The sequence below is a fragment of the Lupinus angustifolius genome, chromosome LG01, assembly GCF_001865875.1.
Source record: "Lupinus angustifolius cultivar Tanjil chromosome LG01, LupAngTanjil_v1.0, whole genome shotgun sequence".
Lineage (NCBI taxonomy): Eukaryota > Viridiplantae > Streptophyta > Magnoliopsida > Fabales > Fabaceae > Lupinus > Lupinus angustifolius.
Window position 1 is genome coordinate 25,589,533 of NC_032009.1, and position 21,207 is coordinate 25,610,739.

The 21,207-nt window shown below is 32.1% G+C and overlaps 3 protein-coding genes across 5 annotated transcripts; 2 read left to right on the forward strand and 1 right to left on the reverse strand.

Annotated features, from left to right (window-relative positions):
• LOC109358354 (respiratory burst oxidase homolog protein C-like) lies at positions 9-7,123 on the reverse strand. The gene is made up of 12 exons (XM_019602531.1): positions 6,479-7,123; positions 6,222-6,384; positions 6,092-6,140; positions 5,798-5,911; positions 5,247-5,669; positions 4,746-5,129; positions 4,555-4,650; positions 4,284-4,399; positions 3,838-3,940; positions 3,638-3,711; positions 844-1,403; positions 9-450 (listed from the first exon to the last, which is right to left on the reverse strand). Exons 1-12 carry the CDS (start codon positions 7,005-7,007, stop codon positions 341-343), a joined length of 2,721 nt encoding a protein of 906 aa, XP_019458076.1. The 5' UTR covers positions 7,008-7,123; the 3' UTR covers positions 9-340.
• On the forward strand, positions 11,506-16,140 carry LOC109358374 (protein SUPPRESSOR OF GENE SILENCING 3-like). Of its 3 annotated transcripts, none has more exons than XM_019602572.1 (6): positions 11,506-11,559; positions 13,102-14,156; positions 14,305-14,599; positions 14,740-14,984; positions 15,400-15,557; positions 15,701-16,140. In XM_019602572.1, exons 2-6 carry the CDS (start codon positions 13,119-13,121, stop codon positions 15,903-15,905), a joined length of 1,941 nt encoding a protein of 646 aa, XP_019458117.1. In that variant the 5' UTR covers positions 11,506-11,559; positions 13,102-13,118; the 3' UTR covers positions 15,906-16,140. The 3 variants fall into 3 exon arrangements, with proteins under 3 accessions (XP_019458117.1, XP_019458126.1, XP_019458108.1); XM_019602581.1 differs by having other exon boundaries at positions 11,523-11,559; positions 13,094-14,156; XM_019602563.1 differs by lacking the exon at positions 11,506-11,559 and having other exon boundaries at positions 13,009-14,156.
• On the forward strand, positions 18,155-19,163 carry LOC109342854 (VQ motif-containing protein 31-like). Its single transcript, XM_019580888.1, has one exon. It carries the CDS (start codon positions 18,522-18,524, stop codon positions 19,104-19,106), a length of 585 nt encoding a protein of 194 aa, XP_019436433.1. The 5' UTR covers positions 18,155-18,521; the 3' UTR covers positions 19,107-19,163.

Genomic DNA, 21,207 nt, shown 5'->3' on the forward strand with positions numbered 1-21,207 from the left:
TTTTACTTTATACCTAGCTCCCTCTCATTATATTACCAGTAATAAGCCCTTCTTGTAGTATTTCTCCTTGATTCCATGAATATACACAGATACGATGACGCACACTTGAGACATAACCTCACCTTTTGAAATCAGTAGTTTTTTTTATCCATTAGTCGGGGATCAACTCAACTTAACCTTTTTATCCCATCCCACGTCTACTGTCCTTTTACAAAGCTATAACAACCATCTATTAATAGAAGTATAAAATTAGGTTATCAAAATTTAATACTTCATAGTGGAAATTATCCGGTGTGGATAAAGGTAGAGGACTAGCAACTTCTCGCCACTTCCCATCTTATCAGAAATTTTCTTTATGGAAATCGTATTTTGTGGATGTGTTGTGGGAGAAATCTAAAGAAAGCTGACGAAGCTCTTTGGTAAGGGCAGCTGGTCCACAGTAAAATACACCTGGATTACATTAAGCAACTGTCTCAAATCTCAATCTATAGTAATTAGGATGATAAGCTTTAAATTTCATGAAACACATTGAAAATAAGAACATGAATCTTCTATACCTTTGCCATTAATGAGAAACGGTCACCTCTCTAACTAGGTAGTTGTTTCTCTTTGATGGAAAAAGAGTGATACATGGTAGTGGATATAGAAGATTATGAAAATAATTGATATAAATAGTTAAATTTATATCAGTTATTGATAGATAGTTAAATTTGCATTGCCATAGACATCTTTGGAAAAAGTATAATATTATTGATTAGCAATTATTGATGTGTTTTCCCCTTGAGTTGCTTCAAAAGAAAGAAAGAATGAAGAGAAAGCATATTAGTTCAAGTGGAAACTTACCAACTCGGTCTTTTGGGTGATTAAGTGCAATGCGCTTGTAGACACTACGCCAATTGGGTTTGGCAAAGTGAGACATAACACGTGTTCCAGAGACTATATCCACGCCATTCTTTGCATGGTTTATAGACTGCAGCATAGCAATAAGAGCAGAACGAGCATCACCTTCTTCATACACACTGGTGCAGTAGCTGTGGAGTTCAATCATTTCCCTATGGTCCTCTTCGGCTACCTCGTTCATCACCCCTTTAAACCAGTCAAAGGAACTTTGCTCTCTAGTCACCCAGTAGAAGTAGGCTCTTCTTGTCTTGAAATCGTTGAGCCTAGCTTTCTTTTGATGGGTTGATGATGATGTTGATTTGCCATCCCCTACCCTACATCCTTCCTCTATTGCGTCCCACTCCTCCTCTTCCAAGGCCTTGACATTATTCACCATGTCTTTTAGTATACTGATCATTGGGGTAGCCCCTATTCCCAACCCCACAAGCAAAACCACCTCATACTGTGAATAGCCTTGTGCTGGCGCTCCATATGGACCATCAACCATAACTTTAGGAAGTGGACTGCATATCAGTCATAATAAAGTATCTTCTTCGTCAGTAGGCTAAAACATATCATTTCACCATAAAAAACTCAATCTGTAGCAAAGAGGAAAATAACAATATATAACTGCAAGTATGACGGATGGATGGTTCCAATCAAAAGTACATTTTTATTTTTGACTTGGCCAACCCTCACTACATTTGAGATGTCTTTTGGGTTAAGTATTTCTTCCAATTGATCATACTTATGTTTGCATGCATCGATTTTCAATTGCCGTCCTTGTCGCTCATATTTGCACTATCATATGGAATTGTAGTTGGCGAAGTGAATGGAGGGAAGCAGATCGAGCTTCCCATACGGTACATGGCTATTGATGTATGTATGTATGTATTGCATCAGATGCACATATATATGTAAACGAAAAATTCCTCTCCAGATAGGCAAATTGATGCTTTTGCTTGTCTATTCATAGGTAAAAGTTTATTGAGTCACATCATCCTCATGTTATAAACTTTAATTAGGATATTTGTAGTAATATAAAGAGAATAAAGTCTCATACAACCATTAAAATCAAGACATTTGTCATATTTAATCATTTTCTATAAAAATATTTTTAAAACTAAACAAAATAGTACATGTGTCATACTTTTACTGGTCGGAGGAGATAAATTATCTCCTAATATGAGGAGATATGTTATTCTCTAATATATAGTCGTTTAAACATTCATGAAATTATGTACATTGACTGAATCTCATTAACAAATATTTTTTTATTAGCAATTGTTATCATATGCCTCTTTAACTTTTTGCAAAATTCGAGTTGGGGATTGATGGAACCTACAATTACTAGAGGTTAAGGACCAGGAAAGGCTTATGATAGATAAAAGGCACCTAGAGATAAGGAAGGGCATGGTAAGCGACAAAATGCTTCGAGAAGTTGAAAATAAGCTAAGATTTAGAAATTCTCAAATAAGTCAACTTTTCGAAGAATATATTAGGTCAACAAAGTTCGTTGAAAGCATTGCATGTGAGTAAACTAGATGACATGAATGAATTGAATTGTATGAGATAAAGGAGAGGACCATGAGAACCATACTAAACCTTCCAAACGAGGTGATGTATCATGTCATGGATTTACGTCTCAGAAAAAGATATGACAAAAAATGGAGTCATGATACATGTCAAAATCCCTAACAAATATGTTATGTTTGAAATAGAAACTTTTTGCATTAAAGATCCTTGAGTGATCTAATTTGTATAAACACTTCAATAAAATAATTATTGATCTACATAAGCTTGATGGTTGATGACTAAGATGAGACAATAATTTTGTTGTGCTCTTAGCCTACTTCTTAAAAACATAACCCTTACCTACATGAAAATCATTATTAATCTAGACGAGATCATTGCTGCAATTTTGTTTCATTGTCCTAGAACCCAAATTTGAACCCTTTGAGGTTGAAAAAATGAATCTCATCCCTCCTTTGTTGGTTTTCGAGTTTCCTTGACCTGGCCTAAATTCTTTTTCCCGACCCAAATACATATAACTTTCATATATAACCATAAGTTTAATAATATATAAGTAAGTATGATTGATTCAAGTATAGCCAATATCAAATCTGAACTTGAACATACTGGAAAAATAAACCCTAATCCTATCAAAGTGGGTTTTTTGTCAGTTTAGGTTATATTCTCATTCCTGAACAAAAACAAATATATTGTTTTGTTTTCCACTCTATGTATCCTTTCTTTTCATTGGTAAGAAAATAAAACTTGAATTAAATATAATCTAATTTTATATTTTCTGACCAATAAATAATTTTGTTTAATTAATTCTTAGTCATAGTTAGTGGTAGCCATTTCCAATTATCTTCAAACCCTTACCTATCCACACAAAACTATAATTTCAATATAAAACGAAATATTTATATTAAAACTCCCTTAAAAAATATCATAAAATAATTCAATTAATAGCCAAGTTAAAGTTATTGTGAACTTTTTATTGATTATATTAAAATGATATTTTTAAGTAAATCAAAGTATATTTTAACACTCACTTTAAATTTGTTTGAAGTACTTCACCAAAAAAATAAAGTATTGAAGTAAGTAGTGGTATTGATACAATTGTTTACTCCAACTTGAAGTGCCAAACTACTATTTGGCATGTTAGGTATCCATGACATATTCTTTTCCATGCTATTTTAATCAAAGTTGTGACATTTATTATAATATCCCCACTTCAAATAGAACTTACCTTGGGCTGTTATCTCCTTCTGTGCATCCAGCTCTTAGAAGTCCACTTTGCCCATTTAGGGGTGCCCTGCACACCTGAAATGAACAAAACCAATTATCATAGACATAATAATAAGTTATTCATGTCACTCCAATTTTCAATAATTCAGCACATGACAGAGATAAGGTTATGTTGTCATTTTAATTATATAATTAATTTACCTCTGAGAATTTAGTTTTCAGATTTCGAGTCCAATCACCAACGATTTTAATGTGAACGCTAAGGTAATTATCATCTGGGGCTGAGGTTATGGAAAATGGATGCCTGTGAAAGCATAACAATGTAGATATTAGATTCAGGGCATAATAAGGAATTAAGGATGATCCAATGCATGGGACTTCCTCCTTAGGGTTTGAAGATGGTAAATTACACAGCCTTGCCCAATAATAAGAGCGGTTCAGTGCACAAGACTTCCATTTTCCGGGATTTGAATAGTTTGAGGTTATTAGGCAAACAACCTTACTGTTACATCCCGATGACGAAAAAGAGAAAATGGGAAATGGCCCCTTGAGGGGTTATAACATCAAGGCATTTATATGCAGTATTTACTTCAAATGCATATGAAGGCATTTATATGTGAGTAATTGAGGTTTCTTCAAATGCATACCATTCAAATGGAGACACTGCAGCACAATTGACAAACATATATTGTCCACTCTTGTAGGTAAATCCCTGAGGCTTTGACATATTAAGTGTTAACACATTTCCAGGATAAACAGCCACCTTCAAATTAGGAATAAATTTAATGAAACATATGCATATGAATATAGATATTTATATATTTACCATACTTTCTAGGGTTAGCCAATAGTAATTTTGATTGAACCATAAGCTGCTGATATGTAAAGAGTAATGGGTTTTTATTATTTCATACTAACCTTCAATATTCTCACAGACTCAGTGCTAGATCTAAGTGCTCTAACCAGTCTTTCCAATGCATAAATGGTGATTGGAATAGCCAAGTACATCCAGGTCTACAAAACAGATAAAATCAAGTGCCTGTGAATCTATTATCAATCAGCTTAATAAAACTAGATATAGATACATAAGGTTAACTGAAGGTGCTGACCGTTTTTGCGTACCATTCCTTAGTCAAATAAAGTTTGATCCCATGTACAACCAAGAGAGCATAGACAATAACTAGAAGGTGATGAGAATACCAAAAGGCATTGAAACCTGTGAGTTTTTTAAGGAATTTGGGTAGGTTGTTCTGGCCTCTCCTTAACCGGGGGTTGGCCAAAGTGAAGGCTGTTGCCATTAGCAGAACCATTATAATTCCTGTTACTCCTTCCCATGATTTGACAAAATGCCAATAATTTGATGGTTTATCTCCAAAAAAAGGTTTCATGAGGTTGTACTTTTCACTGCTTGCGTATAGAAGGCGCGGAAAATCACAAGTAAGATGATAAATAGCATGTATACCAACTCCAATTGCTATTGCCACAGCTATTACCTGCACGAATTCCCATTTGTTTACTACAGCTATAATTTTATATGCCTTATTAAAAACTGCTACAAATGCAAACAAACATGGATAAATTAGATATGTTTTCCTTTCTTAGGAAATTACCTTGTGGAAGTTGAGGTTGTCATCAAAAGGAACTGCAACCCCTAGCTTGGTCTTATTCCTGAGCCAGGTGATGGTGTTTCGGCAAACAGGTAACAATATAAGAGCCATGTTCAACTTAAGTGTCTCAGCTGCACCTTTTGCCATGCATACACAATGGCCCAACACCTCATAGGCAGCTCTTCTCCTATATTGCACAAATTTGTATGCAAATAGACCAAACATCACACCGATCCACAGTGCCAATATCCAAACTCTTTGCCAATTATCCTGTAAGAAGTATTTGGTATCTCTATACCGCCTCCTGATCGGATTTTCCGCAAATGTCGTCGTAAGCTTTTGGCTTAGCATTTGACTCAGGTACTTACTGTCTCCTCTTGTGGTTTGATCTGGTCCATGCAATAAGAGTGTCTCCAGGTTGTCTATCTGTTTTTCCCAGTAAAAAGTTACAAAAAAGGCTTAGGAGGTTAAGATTGAATTGAGAGATGAGAATTCTATAATAGTGGATGAAGTTATTCCAATCTTGAGATCAAAGAGTAGGTTGTGCCATTTACATTGATAAATCCTGTCTCATCAGGGTCTAGTTCTTCCATGATTAAAGCAGCATATTCCTCTGCTTGTTGTTGAATGTTTGAGAGTTTGTTGGCAGTGGCACTAAGGCATATAATCTGACGGCACAAGTGAACACATAATCAAGAAAGATCTTAATTTGAAGTATGTGTAGGGTTGGGGGGATGCAGACTAGACTTTTTTCTGGTAAAACTACTTTACAAGTTTTTCTGCTGAGAAACTTGGAAAGTAAAGTTCTGTTGTGCTCATATTTGTATCCATAAGTAATGATGCCGTACCTCCTTAATTTCTTCCTCGGTGATTCTGCCATCCGCATCTTTATCAACCCTGCATTCCAAATTAAGTTTGGTGATATTCAGAGGATTCAGCAAATACTTCATGTTTATATTAACAAAATCAAAGCATTACATGTCAAAGAATGTTTTGAGCCTAGAATCAAAGCTCTGGTCAGAAATATTGTCCCAGAAGTCCCTCAACTGGACCTTGTTAATAGAACCCCCTCGAATACCTCTCTGCCTAGCAAGAGTATCAAACAACTTCTCAACAAATGCGTCAGAACCCTTGTTCATTCCTACAACCAAATCCAATGATATGCTTAGAAACATTACTCTATAATTATACATCTATCATTTGAGACAAGATAGTAGGCATAGGGTATGTAATACCTATGCATTGCGCAAATAGAGCTCTAGGAAGATACCCATCAGTGGAAGCAGTAAGCTTGTCAAACTCTTTCTCAACATCAGCCCATCCTGTACTGCCGCCGCCGCCGCCAGTTTTGCTGATAAACTTGAGTCCTCTAAGAGCATGAGTAGCTGCAGCCTTATTCCTATCGTAGCGCTTCGCTTGCTTTGAAAATGAAGTTAAACGCTTCAGCTGCTTCATCCGAATTGTAGCATTCTGCATAACAGCTACACCAAAAGAAGCTTTCTTCTCGAGCTTCTTGCCGATCAAGCCCAGTTTCTCTTCTTCATCTGCAACAGTTTCAACACTATCAAGTGCAATAGGGTCACCTTCAATTTCCATGGTAACCTCAACATAGTTTGTTTCATCTTTAGGCTTTTGGTTGTTCAAGGGTGCATTTAGTTGACCACTGTGAGGTACCCTTTCAGCACTAATAAGTTCTATATCTGATTCATGATGTTGAACAATTGGAGAAACTCCTCCTGCTACCATTTCTGCTCCCATTGTCATGACTTGTTTTAAGCTTTTCTGTCTGAATCTGTATATAATATTCTGATACACACAGCTCTTTTAGGTCTCTTTTCTCAAACACATTTGCTTCTCTATAGTCATATCAGTGCTGCCTATGCTCTCTAGACATATGGTGCATTTTATTTTATAGAATATAGCTTTAGTTTGTATTGAATTAGGAATGGAGATCTTCCTAGATACTTTGCATACGCTTGTTCGTGTCAATGAAAAATATGTCAATTAAAAAATTTAAAAATTTGTTATTATTGTTTTTGTTTTTACTTCATTATCATTAGTATAATACAATGCATGAGACAAGATCTGAGACAATATATCTCTGTTCTTGAATTAGAACTCTTGACATTGAATAAGAGGCAATCTTACCTTTTCCAAACTCACCAATGAAATGTAATAATATACTAATAATAAAAGGGGTTTCAAAAGATGTTTATTTAGAAATAAAAGATTAGATAGATAATATCATAACATCAATAATGGAGCTCATGTCTAAAACAGAAACCTCAAGAGAAGTCTTCCGAAATATGCTAACTGATTCCAGTACACGTTAGTTTTTGCAGAAATATAAAAGTAATAATCATACTTGTTGATATGATTGTCAATGGATTAATTATTAATTAACAGAAGTATTTGTGTCTCATTATAGCTTAAAAGTTTAGCATGCACGTTGTTAATCTTTAGTCAAATACTGATAAAAAAATTAAAAATGGAAAAACAATTTCCTTTGATGAATACTATGTAGCTCCATATCATATAGATTAGTATAAATCTAAGCATCGTGATGAATATATGAAGTGTAAGCTTAGTAAAGAAAGACTGACAAACCTCACTGAATGTAGTTAAAATGAGTAGAGATAAAGATTGAATATCATATTATACAAATAACTAAATTTAGGTATTATAGATGAATCATATAAAATAATGAGGAAATTGACAAAATCATAAGATTCAAGCAAGTTGAATGAAATGATGAAAGTTTTATGAGTTATATCGGATAGAAATGATTAAGAAATATTTATAGATTAATATTTTACCTATCAGCTGATAAAGCATTGTGATGTCTGAATTTTAATGTAGCTCATTTTATTTGTGACAGACAAATAATAATGAGATTGAAAATAGATGACAGAAGAATCCAATGAAATATGGTAAAGTTGTTTTCTCTATTTTTCTTAAGAGAAAAAGATGTATACACCAAAGTCAGTAAGAGTTTTTTACATTGTCACTCCATTATCTATCATTCATTTTTAATTATATTTGACTTTTCACAAAAAGTAATTCAAATGAATGGATAATTCACTGATTGTGCATAATTCTTTACAGTGTCATCAATATTACACTCTTTTCTTAAATATAACATGACACATACTTTAACTAAAGACCTTTAAAACACCAAAAATAATTTTCATAATAAAATATGTGTTAAAATTAATATCTGTGAGAAAATATAATTAATATTTCTCTCAATGATTGCGCGTTGTACCAAATATACAAAAATACCAAAACACAGTAATGGGAGGAAGTAGGAACATATCATGTGACACTAACCACTTTGATCTCAACACATGTCACCACTGATGCAATCCAACAATTTTTTCACTTAGCACTTTTGGACCAACGTCACGGCATTGATGCTATTAGATTAAATATTGCAAATTTGTATGATATGGAGAGTCGATTGTTATATGAATTTAAAATTTATGCATTGATAAATCTGTTATATTATCAGTATATTATTCATCACTGATTTGTATTAATTTTGTTTGAGAATTAATAATAGTTGATAAATTAATGGTGAATAATTGATTAACAATATAAAAAACACTTACATTATCAATATATAATATTAAGATCATCGCATTATGGCCAAAATAAAAATCTAAGAATCCTACCTTTAACTTATTTAAAATAAAATAAATTATAATTCTCATTTCCATGATAATTCTCAAATATTGCACACCTGATTCCATATACCAGAGCACACAGTTTTGCACATAGTTTTTGTTTTTTAATATTCTTCTTAATTTCTCTTCACATTTTGTTTGGTATAATTAATAAAAGTTTGAAAAATGGGACAATTGAATAGAAATAAATAAATGTTATTTTTAAAATAATGGAAGAATAATTGTTTAGATATGGTTAACAATTAAATGTAGATAAACTTTAGAAGTATTTTTAAGAGAAATGTATTATCCCATATTTGGCTCTTCCTAAGCATATCCTTAATTTAATTATTTAGAATGTAATATATATTTATTTTCAGTATAAAAATTGTATCGAGATTTGTGCAACTATTATATTAGAATTGCAAAGATTGGTTTGGGAAACCAAAATGTATGCGGAGGTTGAGGTCTATACAATAGTTACATAAGAAATTAATGGGAGCTTATATATTTCTTTAATTTATGCCTAGATAAATAAATATAGTGCAACTTGTGTAGTAATTCTAAAAATTATATATAATGAATCAAAGTTCCCTCGTATGTTTAGATGTTGATGGCTGCTTATAATAATATGACTTCATAATGATTTTATATTTGATGAAAGAGATTATATATGTATTGATAATATATATATATATTTTGTTCGTGTGACTTTCAATGAGCAAATAATAAGATTAGGTTAGTATGTCAATTGCAATATTTTATTTTTGGTATTATTAGCCATTTAAATTTGAATTTTTTTCTATTTATTTAATTAATTGTAATTAAATATATTGTTGTCTTCTCTAAAATTTTGTTCAAGATCTGGTACTGATAAATGACATATAAGATTCATATAATATAACTTACAATAGTTATAAGGTTGTTGGTGCTCTAGTTATAATTATCATTGATTTAATGTTTCATGATTTTGAGATTAATCATCAGGGCAAAAATAATGGTTAGATAAATCCTCCCCAACATAATAACTCTAACATTTAGATATCTTGTTAGTAAATGAATTGTGAAGCATCTATTAAAAGTATCATGGAGAAAATAAGCATTGAAAGCATTTAACTTCAAAAATGTTGCAAAAATTATTATAATATTAACATTTCAACACGTATAATCTAAGTATTACAAATTCTGATAAATGTTTTTGGCAACAAGTCAACAAATTTCAAGGTGTTGTCTAATAGTATAATACTCTGCTAAATTATATAATGACCAAAAGGTCAAAAATTTAATTCATGAAAATGACACTTATTAGAAAGACAGTTAGTTATACACACTTGAGTGGAAGAATACTCTTGATAGCGCACAAAAAATCAACAAATTTCAAGCCAAATGTTGTGTGGACTTATTTTCTCTTTATACTTAAGCCAACAGCATTAGTAGATACATATGGTTTTGTAAATTGTTAAAATTGTACCGGTTATTAAACTGGTTGGGTACTGATCTATAGTACAGTAGTTTAACTGGTGGTTCAGTAATTAAACTATATACCGATTAAATCGGTCATATCTACTTATATTTATACATATACAAACCTTTAACAAAAAAAATTTAAATAGATAAACTCTCAATTACTGTTCAAACTTTTCATTATGAAATAAAAAGATTAAAGAAATTTGATCATACAATAATTGAATTCTATGTAATGATTAATAATTTCAGTTTCACTACGACAGATGTACACAGCTTACAATTATAAATAAATATTAGTTTCAATAGTTAAATCCATGATATATTGACCAGGAGGCAAACATCATGAATTATAATATTGAGTCCACAAAAATTTGAAAATACCATGATATCTATCACCCTTCATTTTTACAATTTTCAAAGTCTTATTATTATGCAACCACTTTTCTCTCTAGAAAACAAATTGATGAAACCATAGTAATATTGATGCACTGAACAGTATAAAAAATTATACACAATCACTGTATCTTTCACCCTTCATTTGAATTACTTTTTGTAAAAAGTCAAACATAATTGAAAACCCTTCATTTGAATTACTTTTTGTGAAAAGTCAAAATAATTGAAAATGAATGGTGGATAATGAAGTAACTACGTATTTTTTTTTCTCTTTTTATAAATTGTAAAACCAATTTCTAACTGACCCACTTAATAGAAATACTTCTTGTAATAATTTCAAGGAGAGGAACCTCAAAATTTGATACTATCATTTTCTTATAATCAATGAAACTATTTGTACCTCTAGTATTTTTTTATTATTATCTCCTGTATCTTAAGAGTCGATAATAATTAATGACTAATATATGAATGATGCATTAATATATGAATGATGCATTAACAGAGTAAAAAATAATTATACTGTGAATACATACCTATTAAATTTTTTTAAAATACATGATGTCTAATGAGTATTGGAATCTTTTAAAGCATATTCCATTATACCCCTCACATTGCTTAGTCACACACACATAATGATGATTGGACAAGAAGTTTCTAGAATTCAAGATTTTCACCCAAGAGGCCCTAACACTCACAAAAAAAACCTATATATTATTGGTGAGTTTGACTAATAATATATAAACAAAACCTAAAAAGTTTCTCTCTCTTATATGCTTACTCTGAACACTGAGGTACTCTCTTACACAACATTCTCTTTATGTCCTCCTTTCATTTTATGCATGTTTCTTCTCATATATCTCTTTCAAAAATCTCTTTTTTATTTGTATCTCTTTTTTTCTCCTGAAACTTATGCTTCCATTAATCGCTTTTTTTCTCTTTTTGGAATTGGATCTGTGTGTGGTGTAAAGGCGATTAGTTCCCAGATTTACTTTTATGTCAAAGTGGGACTAAGTTTTGTCATTTTTCTTAGGTTCAAAATATGGGTCAATGTTATGGTTTTGAGAGTTTCAATTTTTTTTTCCTATTATGCAATTAATAGTTTTTTCATCATATTAATTTTTTTATTTGAGCCTTTTCTTCCTGAAATTCATTTTATAGTTTGCATCTATGAAACGAGAAAAACTTATTATGATTAAATTTAATTAAAATTAAATTTTTAATATGTTGGCAAGATTTAATTGGTTGTCCTCACTTATATATGTCTCCGAAAGTCTTTCTATGAAAAACGGATACTATACATATCTACAATTTTTTTCTTCCAAAAGATATTATATGATACGTTCATCATCGATGTATATAAAATACTAAAACAAGTGTAAATTAAAATATCATAAATACCAATACTATAATAAAGTTAAAACAAGTGGTAATCACCATGGTATAATTTTAATATTTCATTTTTATCATTTTTAACCTCTCTCCTTAATAACTAATAAAAACTTTTATCTTCTAATGATTTTTATCTATGATGATTTTTAACAATCATATAATAAGAATGCGGGTAGTTTATCTATGATGATTTTTATCTATGTTACACAATACTAATATCTAACAATCATATAATGATTTTTATCTTTTTAAATAAACATTTTTTCTTTTTTAGTTTATATTTTGCAATAAGAATGCGGGTAGACATACGCAAAGTGCCGTGCCGGTCGACAAGTGAAAACATATCACATACATATCTTTGTTTTATTTATTTATTTTAATTTTTTAGATACTCAAGAGACTCGTATCCTTCACGACTTTGACCAGAAGAATATGTCACTCCATGTATCACTAACGTCTGACCAGAAAAATAATTTCTTTTAACCGATCATAACAAGTAACACATGTATTGGTACACTTCGTGGATGCACTCCATTTTTTCACAACTCTACCTAAACGAAGACAAGTGAAAGTTAGTTTAGGCATTATATATTTTATATTAATATTGTTGTTATCTATGAAAACACAAAATAATCACTCATCAATGTGTATTTAAAAAATTAAATATTAGACCAATTGAATAAATTCAACCGTTAATTTAGTGCAAAAAATTATATTTGAATTTACAAAATACAAACTATACGTTACAAATTACAAACTATAGGAAAGTGGGGTAATAGACAGACACGATAGTGCATGTCAACACGCTAGTGCTATATAAAAAAGAGTTCAATTTTGATCAATTGTTTATTTTCCTGCATCACTCAACCATCTGTTTTGTTATTCTTTATAAAGATTATCAATTCCATGATTTTGTGCTTGACCGACAACAACCAGTTATCCAGAACCGAGCCTGTGCAAAATGAGTTCAAGAAGAGGAGCACATGGACGACCTTTTCCGGGCCCCAAACATGATGGTTCTTCTTCCAAAGGGAAAGAAATAGCTGAACCTCGACCGAAAATTGAGCAATTGAGTCAGGGTCTTGTTGATGTTAACATAGGCCCAGAACATGATGATGGCGAATGGGAGGTACAAGCAAGGAAACCCAAAAACCGAGCTGGGAGCGGTTCTGCAAGACAATGGGGTCCTCCGGTTCATAATTCTAATCCTAGAATGGCGGGGAATGTCGGAATGGCTCAAAGGCAAGGCACTTGGAACCATGGAGGAGTTGGAAGGGCTTCTGGAAATCCCTGGCAGACACAAAATGGCGACTTCAGGAGACCTGCTGGCAGAGGAAATGGAAGGGGCCAGTTCACTACAAATGGACCTCAGGGATCCAATGTGAGTGCAACTCCATTAATCCGACGTCCTCTTGAGCACGGGTGGGATTGGCAATCTAGTACTGGTTATCAGCCGTCTGATAATATTAGCCAGGTAACCGATGAAACTACATCGGAGTCCCCTGGGAAGAATAGTGATTTGGATGATGAAGTGGAGGAGGGCTTTGATGATATGGAAGATACTGATGATGATCTGATGAGTGATGACTATGATTCTGATAGTAGTCAAAAGAGCCACGAGACTCGTAAGAAGAGCAAGTGGTTTACGAAATTCTTCGCGATTCTGGATACCTTAACTGTTGAACAGATCAATGAACCAGAAAGGCAGTGGCACTGTCCAGCTTGCCAGGGTGGTCCTGGTTCTATTGATTGGTACAAAGGTCTGCAGCCTCTGCTTAACCATGCCAAAACAAAAGGGTCAAAAAGGGTGAAGATCCATAGGGAGTTTGCTGTAATTTTAGATGAGGAATTACGCAGAAGAGGTACTTCGGCAATTGCATCTGGAGAAGTATTTGGTAAATGGAAAGGTTTAAAAGATGAGGAGAAAGATCATGCAATAGTTTGGCCTCCAATGGTTGTCATTCAGAATACACAGCTTGAACAAGATGAAAATGAGAAGGTATAACTATATTTTCATATTTCCAACAAAAAATGAATAGCTAGTAATTTTTTATTTTTATCTCTTGTATTAATGTAGTAAAACATTCATAATTTTCACCAAAACATTCCTGGTTGTTGTGTTAAATCCATATTTTCTTTCTATTTAGTGGATAGGTATGGGTAACCAGGAGCTTTTGGATTACTTTAGCACATATGCTGCCGCGAAAGCTCGACACTCTTATGGCCCACAGGGTCATCGAGGGATGAGTCTTTTGTTATTTGAACCCTCAGCTACAGGTTATTTTGAGGCAGAACGTCTGCACAAGCATTTTGTAGATCAAGGAACTGGTCGAGATGCTTGGTTTGGACGCCGAAAGTTATTTCTCCCGGGTGGACAGCGTCAGCTCTATGGATACATGGCTGTAAAAGAAGACCTGGATTTATTCAACAGGCATTCTCAAGGTTCCTTTTTATCCTTCTTCTCTCAGTTCATTTCCTTTCTCATACATCAAGCAGTTTGTTTGATGACTATTCAGCAAATCCATTTCTATAGAGACATTATGGTGACTTTCTTTTGTCTGTTCTTATCTGAAATCATGTAGGTAAGTCTCAGCTCAAGTATGAAATGAAATCATTCCATGAGATGGTAGTAAAAGAAATTCGTAAAATGGGTGAGGACAACCAACAGCTTCACTATTGGGTGAACAAGGCTGTCAAAGGCGAAAAACACAAAAAAATTCTGGAAGAATCTTTGGGGATAATGGCTGAGAGGCTGCGGCAGACATCAGAGGAAAGTCACATTGTAAGGCTGAGAACGAAAAAACAACATGAAGAAAATAAGGAAGAGGTAATACTAACATCTGACAAACTGTATGAGGATGTGCTGAAGCTTTGTTAGAGAAAGCATAAGCTAAACACATTCAAATTTTCTTTCTCTTTACAATTAAAATGATTTTGTGTAGAGTATATAATATGATTTGTGTGCCTGCAGAACTTAATCTGTCATATTTGAGGAGGTAGGAAGAAAATATGTTGTTGACATTTTCATCTTTTGCACCTTTTGTCATCTTTGATTCTTTTCAATCAATGGGCAATGATAGTGAGTTGCATTGTCCCAAATGCTATAGTTTGTTTAAAAGGGGATGTTTTTTATAATGCATTAGAACATGATGTATTCTTGTAAATAATTAGTGTTTTGTATTTTTCTCTTCTGTTTCTTGTTACCTTTTCTAACCACTGTATGCTCTGTGTCTCAATGTAAGATGTACCTGCAAGAACAATTTTTCAAGGACCAGATCAGAATCATTCATGATTCAAGGAATGCAAAGGAAGAATATTTTGAGAGGCTGCAGCAGGAGAAACGTGAGGAGGTGAAGCAGTCAAGTACCAGTCCTTTAAATGCAACGCAACAGAGAATCAAGTATGCAATGTCATTCCCTTATATTATATGTTAGATTCAGTTGTATTTGAAAGAAAACTACTCTCAGATGACTCTGATTTTGGTTGTGCACTTGTGCTATTTATAATTTTTATTAGTTATGATTTTATTTTTTGGGATCGTAGGGTGGATGAATATGGAAAATTTGTTGAGGTCCAAGATAAAGAAATGGAAATATATGTTGCTGAAGAGGAGAAACTCGGCCGAGCTCATGAAGACAATATTGCTGCAATGAAGCTAAGGCATTGGGCGGAACAGGTGCAGTTGGAAAAAAAATTCAATGAGGAACTTGCCAAGCTCATGGAAAAATTCTCTCCATATCGGGCATAAACAAATTCCAATGGTATTGGATCGTAGGATGTTGCACGGGTGCATACAAACAGATAAACACATCAAAGAAGATAGAGATAATAAATATTGTTCTTAGTTGAAGACTATAGGCATCAGCATTTTAGGAACTCAAAGTTATAAAATTATGTATTTCCTTTTCACCTTTAGTATATGAAGACAATGATTTCTTTTGAGATTGAAAGCTGGCTAAAATTGAGATGATAATCCATTTTTTCTGATCTTCGATATTATTGGCTAGAAATATGATGATTGATCTTATTTTGTGTTTTTTCTTACAACTTTTATAAATAATTACCAAACTAATCTCCAAATTTACTCATTTAGTTTGATATGTGCAACAACTTGATTGGGAATATCAGTCCATTATCAATTTTGAATCAGTTTTAATTATTTTTAAAGAGATAAATATTTGTGTTTGTTATTTGATTAACTTTATCGATCTTCCCCTAGTTAAGTTATCTACCTTAACTATGTTATATGTACAATCATATTTATACAACTTTGTAGATAACTTCATGGAAGGGATCACATTCCTTTTTCTTATTTATTACCTATAAAAGAAGTTTACATAGTTGTAGAAGTTTGTTTGTACAACAAACACTTTCCATGGCCTAAACCTGACTATGATGTATACCTTCATTTTATCTGTGTTTTTCATCTGCTGCCATGTTCCTTTCTAATGATGCAACATGAATATGATTGTTCACAACCAGCCAGAAGATATTTTAGTGGACTTCATTTATTACCTTAACAATAGGAACCTTTCCCTGTTTTTTAATCAAAAAAATGAAATGTGATACCATCTATGACCTTTCTAAAAATCTTGAGGATCCACATACAATTTTATATTATGATTGAGAATGAGATATTAGAATAATGTCAACTTTTTATAAGGCAAAATTAATAGTTTTATCTTCTATTTCAAAAGTTAAATTATTTTTATGAAGCAAACTAATATTAGTCTTATCTTTTAAATGGATTAAAATGAGTATTTATGAAGACAATCCAGCAAACCTTGAAGAAATGATATCAAACTATTTCCTTTTGAAGTGAATTATATATTAAATAATTGTATATTTGAAGTAGCTTGTAACCTTTTTTAAGGTCAAATTGAGTCTAGAATATCCCAAAAAAATAGTTCAAAGGTTGTTATTTTTGTTCCTTCAAAATCTCTAACAGACTAAGTTGAGACCTGTTTCTACATCATGGCATTTCATCCCATGCATGGTCTTTGGTCATCTAGAAGAAAATTATCTTTAAAAAATCTAATAATCCTCACATTTTCTCTCCCTTTAGACTAGCTTATTTCCTTAGAATCTGAGTTAAGCAAATCCAGAAAATCCTTAACTACACTCACTTCTCTTTCACACTTTTTATTCTTCCCTTTTCTTTTCTTTCTCATCTTATTTTCTTCCTTTACCTTTACATATTGAGGTACATATAAAGAAGCAGCATTTGCTTGAGTTCCATCAAATCACCTTAGGTAGGAAAATAACTTTGTTCTTATATCAAATGCTGATTTCAAAATTTCAATCCATATCATATTTGAACTACACTGCATGTTCATATTTCCCTTGAATTTCACACATGATAGAAGGAAGGAATATCTGAATATTGGTTTTAAATTGCATATTTTGTTTAAGTTTCTTCTTAATTATTCATCCTTGCAATTTATGGTTTGAATTTACGTCAAGTATGCTATCAAAAGAGAAATGGAGGACCAACTCTTTTTGAAGGTTAAGTTCTATATCCATCCTTTAGAATTTGTTCAAACTGTAATAGGACTTCATAGAGCTCTTGCAATTCAGGGAATGCATTGTTTCAAGTTGGAGCTGCATGGAATATCATTTTTTTTCTTTGGTATGTCACAAATATAGCTATAACTATTAAACTAATCTTTGAACTCGAGAGTAATGGTTAAGTAAAGTCTTTCCCAGAGTGACGACTCTAAGATTTGAAATTCTAATTTCAGATAAATTTCACCTCGAGTCGTTATCGACTTTGGGTTGTATGCGTGCATAAAATATCATTGCATGCATACATTTTTTGATTATCAATTTCAGTTAGGCAAGTCCAATTTCATGATCTCAATAGTCAAAGAAAAACAGGTAAACCATGTCATAGACAATCAGGCATAACATGTCTTGAACTGCAAAATCTTAGTCATATTCTATTAAAAGAAAAACCACAATTTTCCAAGGTAGGTTCTTTACTAGTTGGGTCAACAAATTCCCAGAGCATTATTGAGGGTCATTTTTCAATTTTCATGTAACATAGTTTCAAATACATGATCCGTGTTTACAGACACAACTTCCCCAATATCACGTTTTGCAATACATAGAATAATTCAATTGATATGCTTCTAACATATTGTGGGGTCATGCAATTATTTAAGTCTGCATTTGTGTAGAATCCTCAGCCACAATACTATAACTTCTTTTTGTTTATCTTCTCTTGATATAAAGTATAATGCATGTACATTACAAATATCATGGAGTCATGTTTAAGAATGTTATGTGTCATTCTTATGTCTGATTTCCAATTTGGCTAAAATACAATCATGAATTTTTCAGGTGAAGCCACCCATTGATTATTATGAATTCTGATTGTAGAATGATGAGAATGGAGAAACCACCAATTCATGGTGCATCAACAACTGATTCTAAACCAATAACAACATTTGTTCACACAAATTCAAGTGCATTCAAGGAAGTAGTTCAAAGATTAACAGGTCCATCAGATACTACTACAGAAGCCAAAGAAGAAGATGTAACAACAAAGATTCCTAGTGTGAAGAGAACAACAACAAAACTTCATGAGAGAAGGAAATATATGAAGCCAAAACTTGAGATAGTTAAGCCAACTTTTCAATATAAATCAGCAGCATCAAGCCCAGGATCAAAAAATTCTAGCTTTACTCCAAGTCCAGGATCAGGGTGTTCAAGTATTCTTCCAAGTCCCATTACCCCTTCAAGAATTTTCTCTAAGTTAACTCTTTTTGAAGATGAAAAGATAGAAGATTCAGCAATGCCTGAACTAAACACTGAAGAAGAGGAGAAAGCTATTAGGGAGAGGAGATTTTATTTGCATCCATCACCAAGGTCTAAACAAGGATTCTCTGAACCACAATTGCTAACTTTGTTTCCTCTAGCATCTCCAAATACTAGTGATAAAGTATAGTTTTGGAGATCATAAGTTTCTTTAGTATGCTACAAATGTACTTTCAATAAGTTTAACAAAGATTTTGTTGTGTTGAATTATGTCTCAAATCTTATTCCATTTAGATGATAACGAATTAAAAACAACAATAATAATAAGTGTTTAAAATTCAAATTGATATGACATGTTTTCATTGATGCGGAACAAAATTTGAGAAATGTTTTGTTACAATAGATTTTGTTTTAAGGACCTACTTTTCCAATTTATTCCTACTGATAAGTAGTAATTGTTTCCCTTTTTTTTGTTACTAATTTCATATCCCATGTTAAATATCTATTTTAGGTGAGTGGAAACCCATTAAACTTCTATGTTAATATTATATTTACATCATCAAAGGATAATGGCAACTTCATCTTTTCAATATAATAACAAAGATTTCTTTTCAAATAACAAATAATAGAAGTATATCCAAAATGAAATCGAAGTGTTTTTTCCCAAGTTGATTATATGGGCAATTTTATCTTTTTACTACAATAACGTTTTAAACTTAAGTCACTTTCAAGTAATTAATTATATAAAGGTCCAATACAAGCCATTTTTACTAGAAGCATAGCTATATTTTTAATAAGGGCAACTGTGTAAGTGACAAATTCGCCATGAACAAAAATATAAGTGGTAGAGCATGTGGTTTAATTCGATGTAAAGGGAAGAACCTTACCAAAGCTTGACATGTCAATCCTCTTGAAAGAGAGGGGTGCCTTCGGGAACACAAACAAGGCAATAAATGATTGTCGTCAACTCGTAACGTAAGGTCTTGGGTTAAGCCCCGCAACAAGCGCAACCTCGTATTTAATGGCTAACTTTGAGTTCAGAACCCTGAGCAGAATGTCACTGATAAGCTAGAGGAAGGTGAGGATGACGTCAAGTTATCATGCCCCTTATGTCCTAGGCGACACACATGCTACAATGGTCGAGAAAAGGAATCGTGATCTCGCAAGGATGAACTAACTCCAAAAACACATATCCTTAGTTCGGATTGTAGACTGCAACTCGCTGCATGAAGCCGAAATCATTAGTAATCACATGAACAAGATTTGGCACAATGATAAATGCATTGTTACCTTATAAAATTAACATTTAAGCAATGTGAATATCCTAATTAAATACAACAACCAAACTTTAATTACATCAGCTGCATTAATCGAACATTGTTTGAGTGATCATAACAAAAATTAATTTGATGCTAAAAAAACCTATATCGTTGATAGTTGACTAAGCTGCTTGAATTTGATATTAATGATTCAATCAGAATGTATATATTTATTGATAGAAACAAAATTTATTTTTACAATCTTTATATTTCAGAAAAAATTCTGGTCGTGAACCTCATGGAAAAATATACTTGATGTTGAGAAAAAATAAACGATGTTTGATTTGGTTTTATCATAACAGTACAAAAAGTAGTTTTTATGCATTGTTTATTTTATCCTAATATATTATGAGAAAAAATGTATGCACTCATCATTCTATATACATTATTGCATCATTTATATTTAATTATATCTGACTTTTAAAAAATGAAGAAAGAATAATAAATTATATAATAAGTATGCATAAATAATCTATACACTAATCATGCATAAATATTAGGATAGAATTATATTATTAAACACCAAAACTTGAAAACTTTTATCATAAGGTCTCTTTCAAATCATGGATTATGTGTCTGCATGCATATGTACCTATATCTAAAAAAATTGGAATGGCTTCCCACTAGGTAAGTTAATCTTCTGTTATAATCAAAATATCTCTTATTTGAATATGTTTTCAAACTGTATTGTTAACTGCCTTTTAAGATTGACATTTACAGGAAATAAATTCATTCCAATTGGTAGGGAAAAACATTTGTTATTGTTTTAAAATAAGATTTAATATCTATATATACTAGTGGCGACAGACACTTCGTGTCTATCGAGTATCTGTCGGTCACGTTCTTATTTTACAGTACTAAGTAATTAATTTTTATACATTTTATTTTGTAGCATTAAAATGTATTTTTTGTATTATATTTACTTTATATTATATTTTATTTATTTATTAGAATATGCAACTTATAATTAAT

Excerpts from the sequence above, each read along its gene's own strand:
- LOC109358354 (XM_019602531.1), bottom strand. The coding sequence starts at position 7,007 with ATGACAATGGGAGCAGAAATGGTAGCAGGAGGAGTTTCTCCAATTGTT. Across the intron at positions 5,912-6,091 it reads CCGAGGAAGAAATTAAGGAG|ATTATATGCCTTAGTGCCAC; the intron begins GTACGGCATCAT and ends TTGTGCCGTCAG. Across the intron at positions 4,400-4,554 it reads AGTCTGTGAGAATATTGAAG|GTGGCTGTTTATCCTGGAAA; the intron begins GTTAGTATGAAA and ends CCTAATTTGAAG.
- LOC109358374 (XM_019602572.1), top strand. The coding sequence starts at position 13,119 with ATGAGTTCAAGAAGAGGAGCACATGGACGACCTTTTCCGGGCCCCAAA. Across the intron at positions 14,157-14,304 it reads AACAAGATGAAAATGAGAAG|TGGATAGGTATGGGTAACCA; the intron begins GTATAACTATAT and ends CTTTCTATTTAG. Across the intron at positions 14,600-14,739 it reads ATTCAACAGGCATTCTCAAG|GTAAGTCTCAGCTCAAGTAT; the intron begins GTTCCTTTTTAT and ends GAAATCATGTAG.
- LOC109342854 (XM_019580888.1), top strand. The coding sequence starts at position 18,522 with ATGAATTCTGATTGTAGAATGATGAGAATGGAGAAACCACCAATTCAT.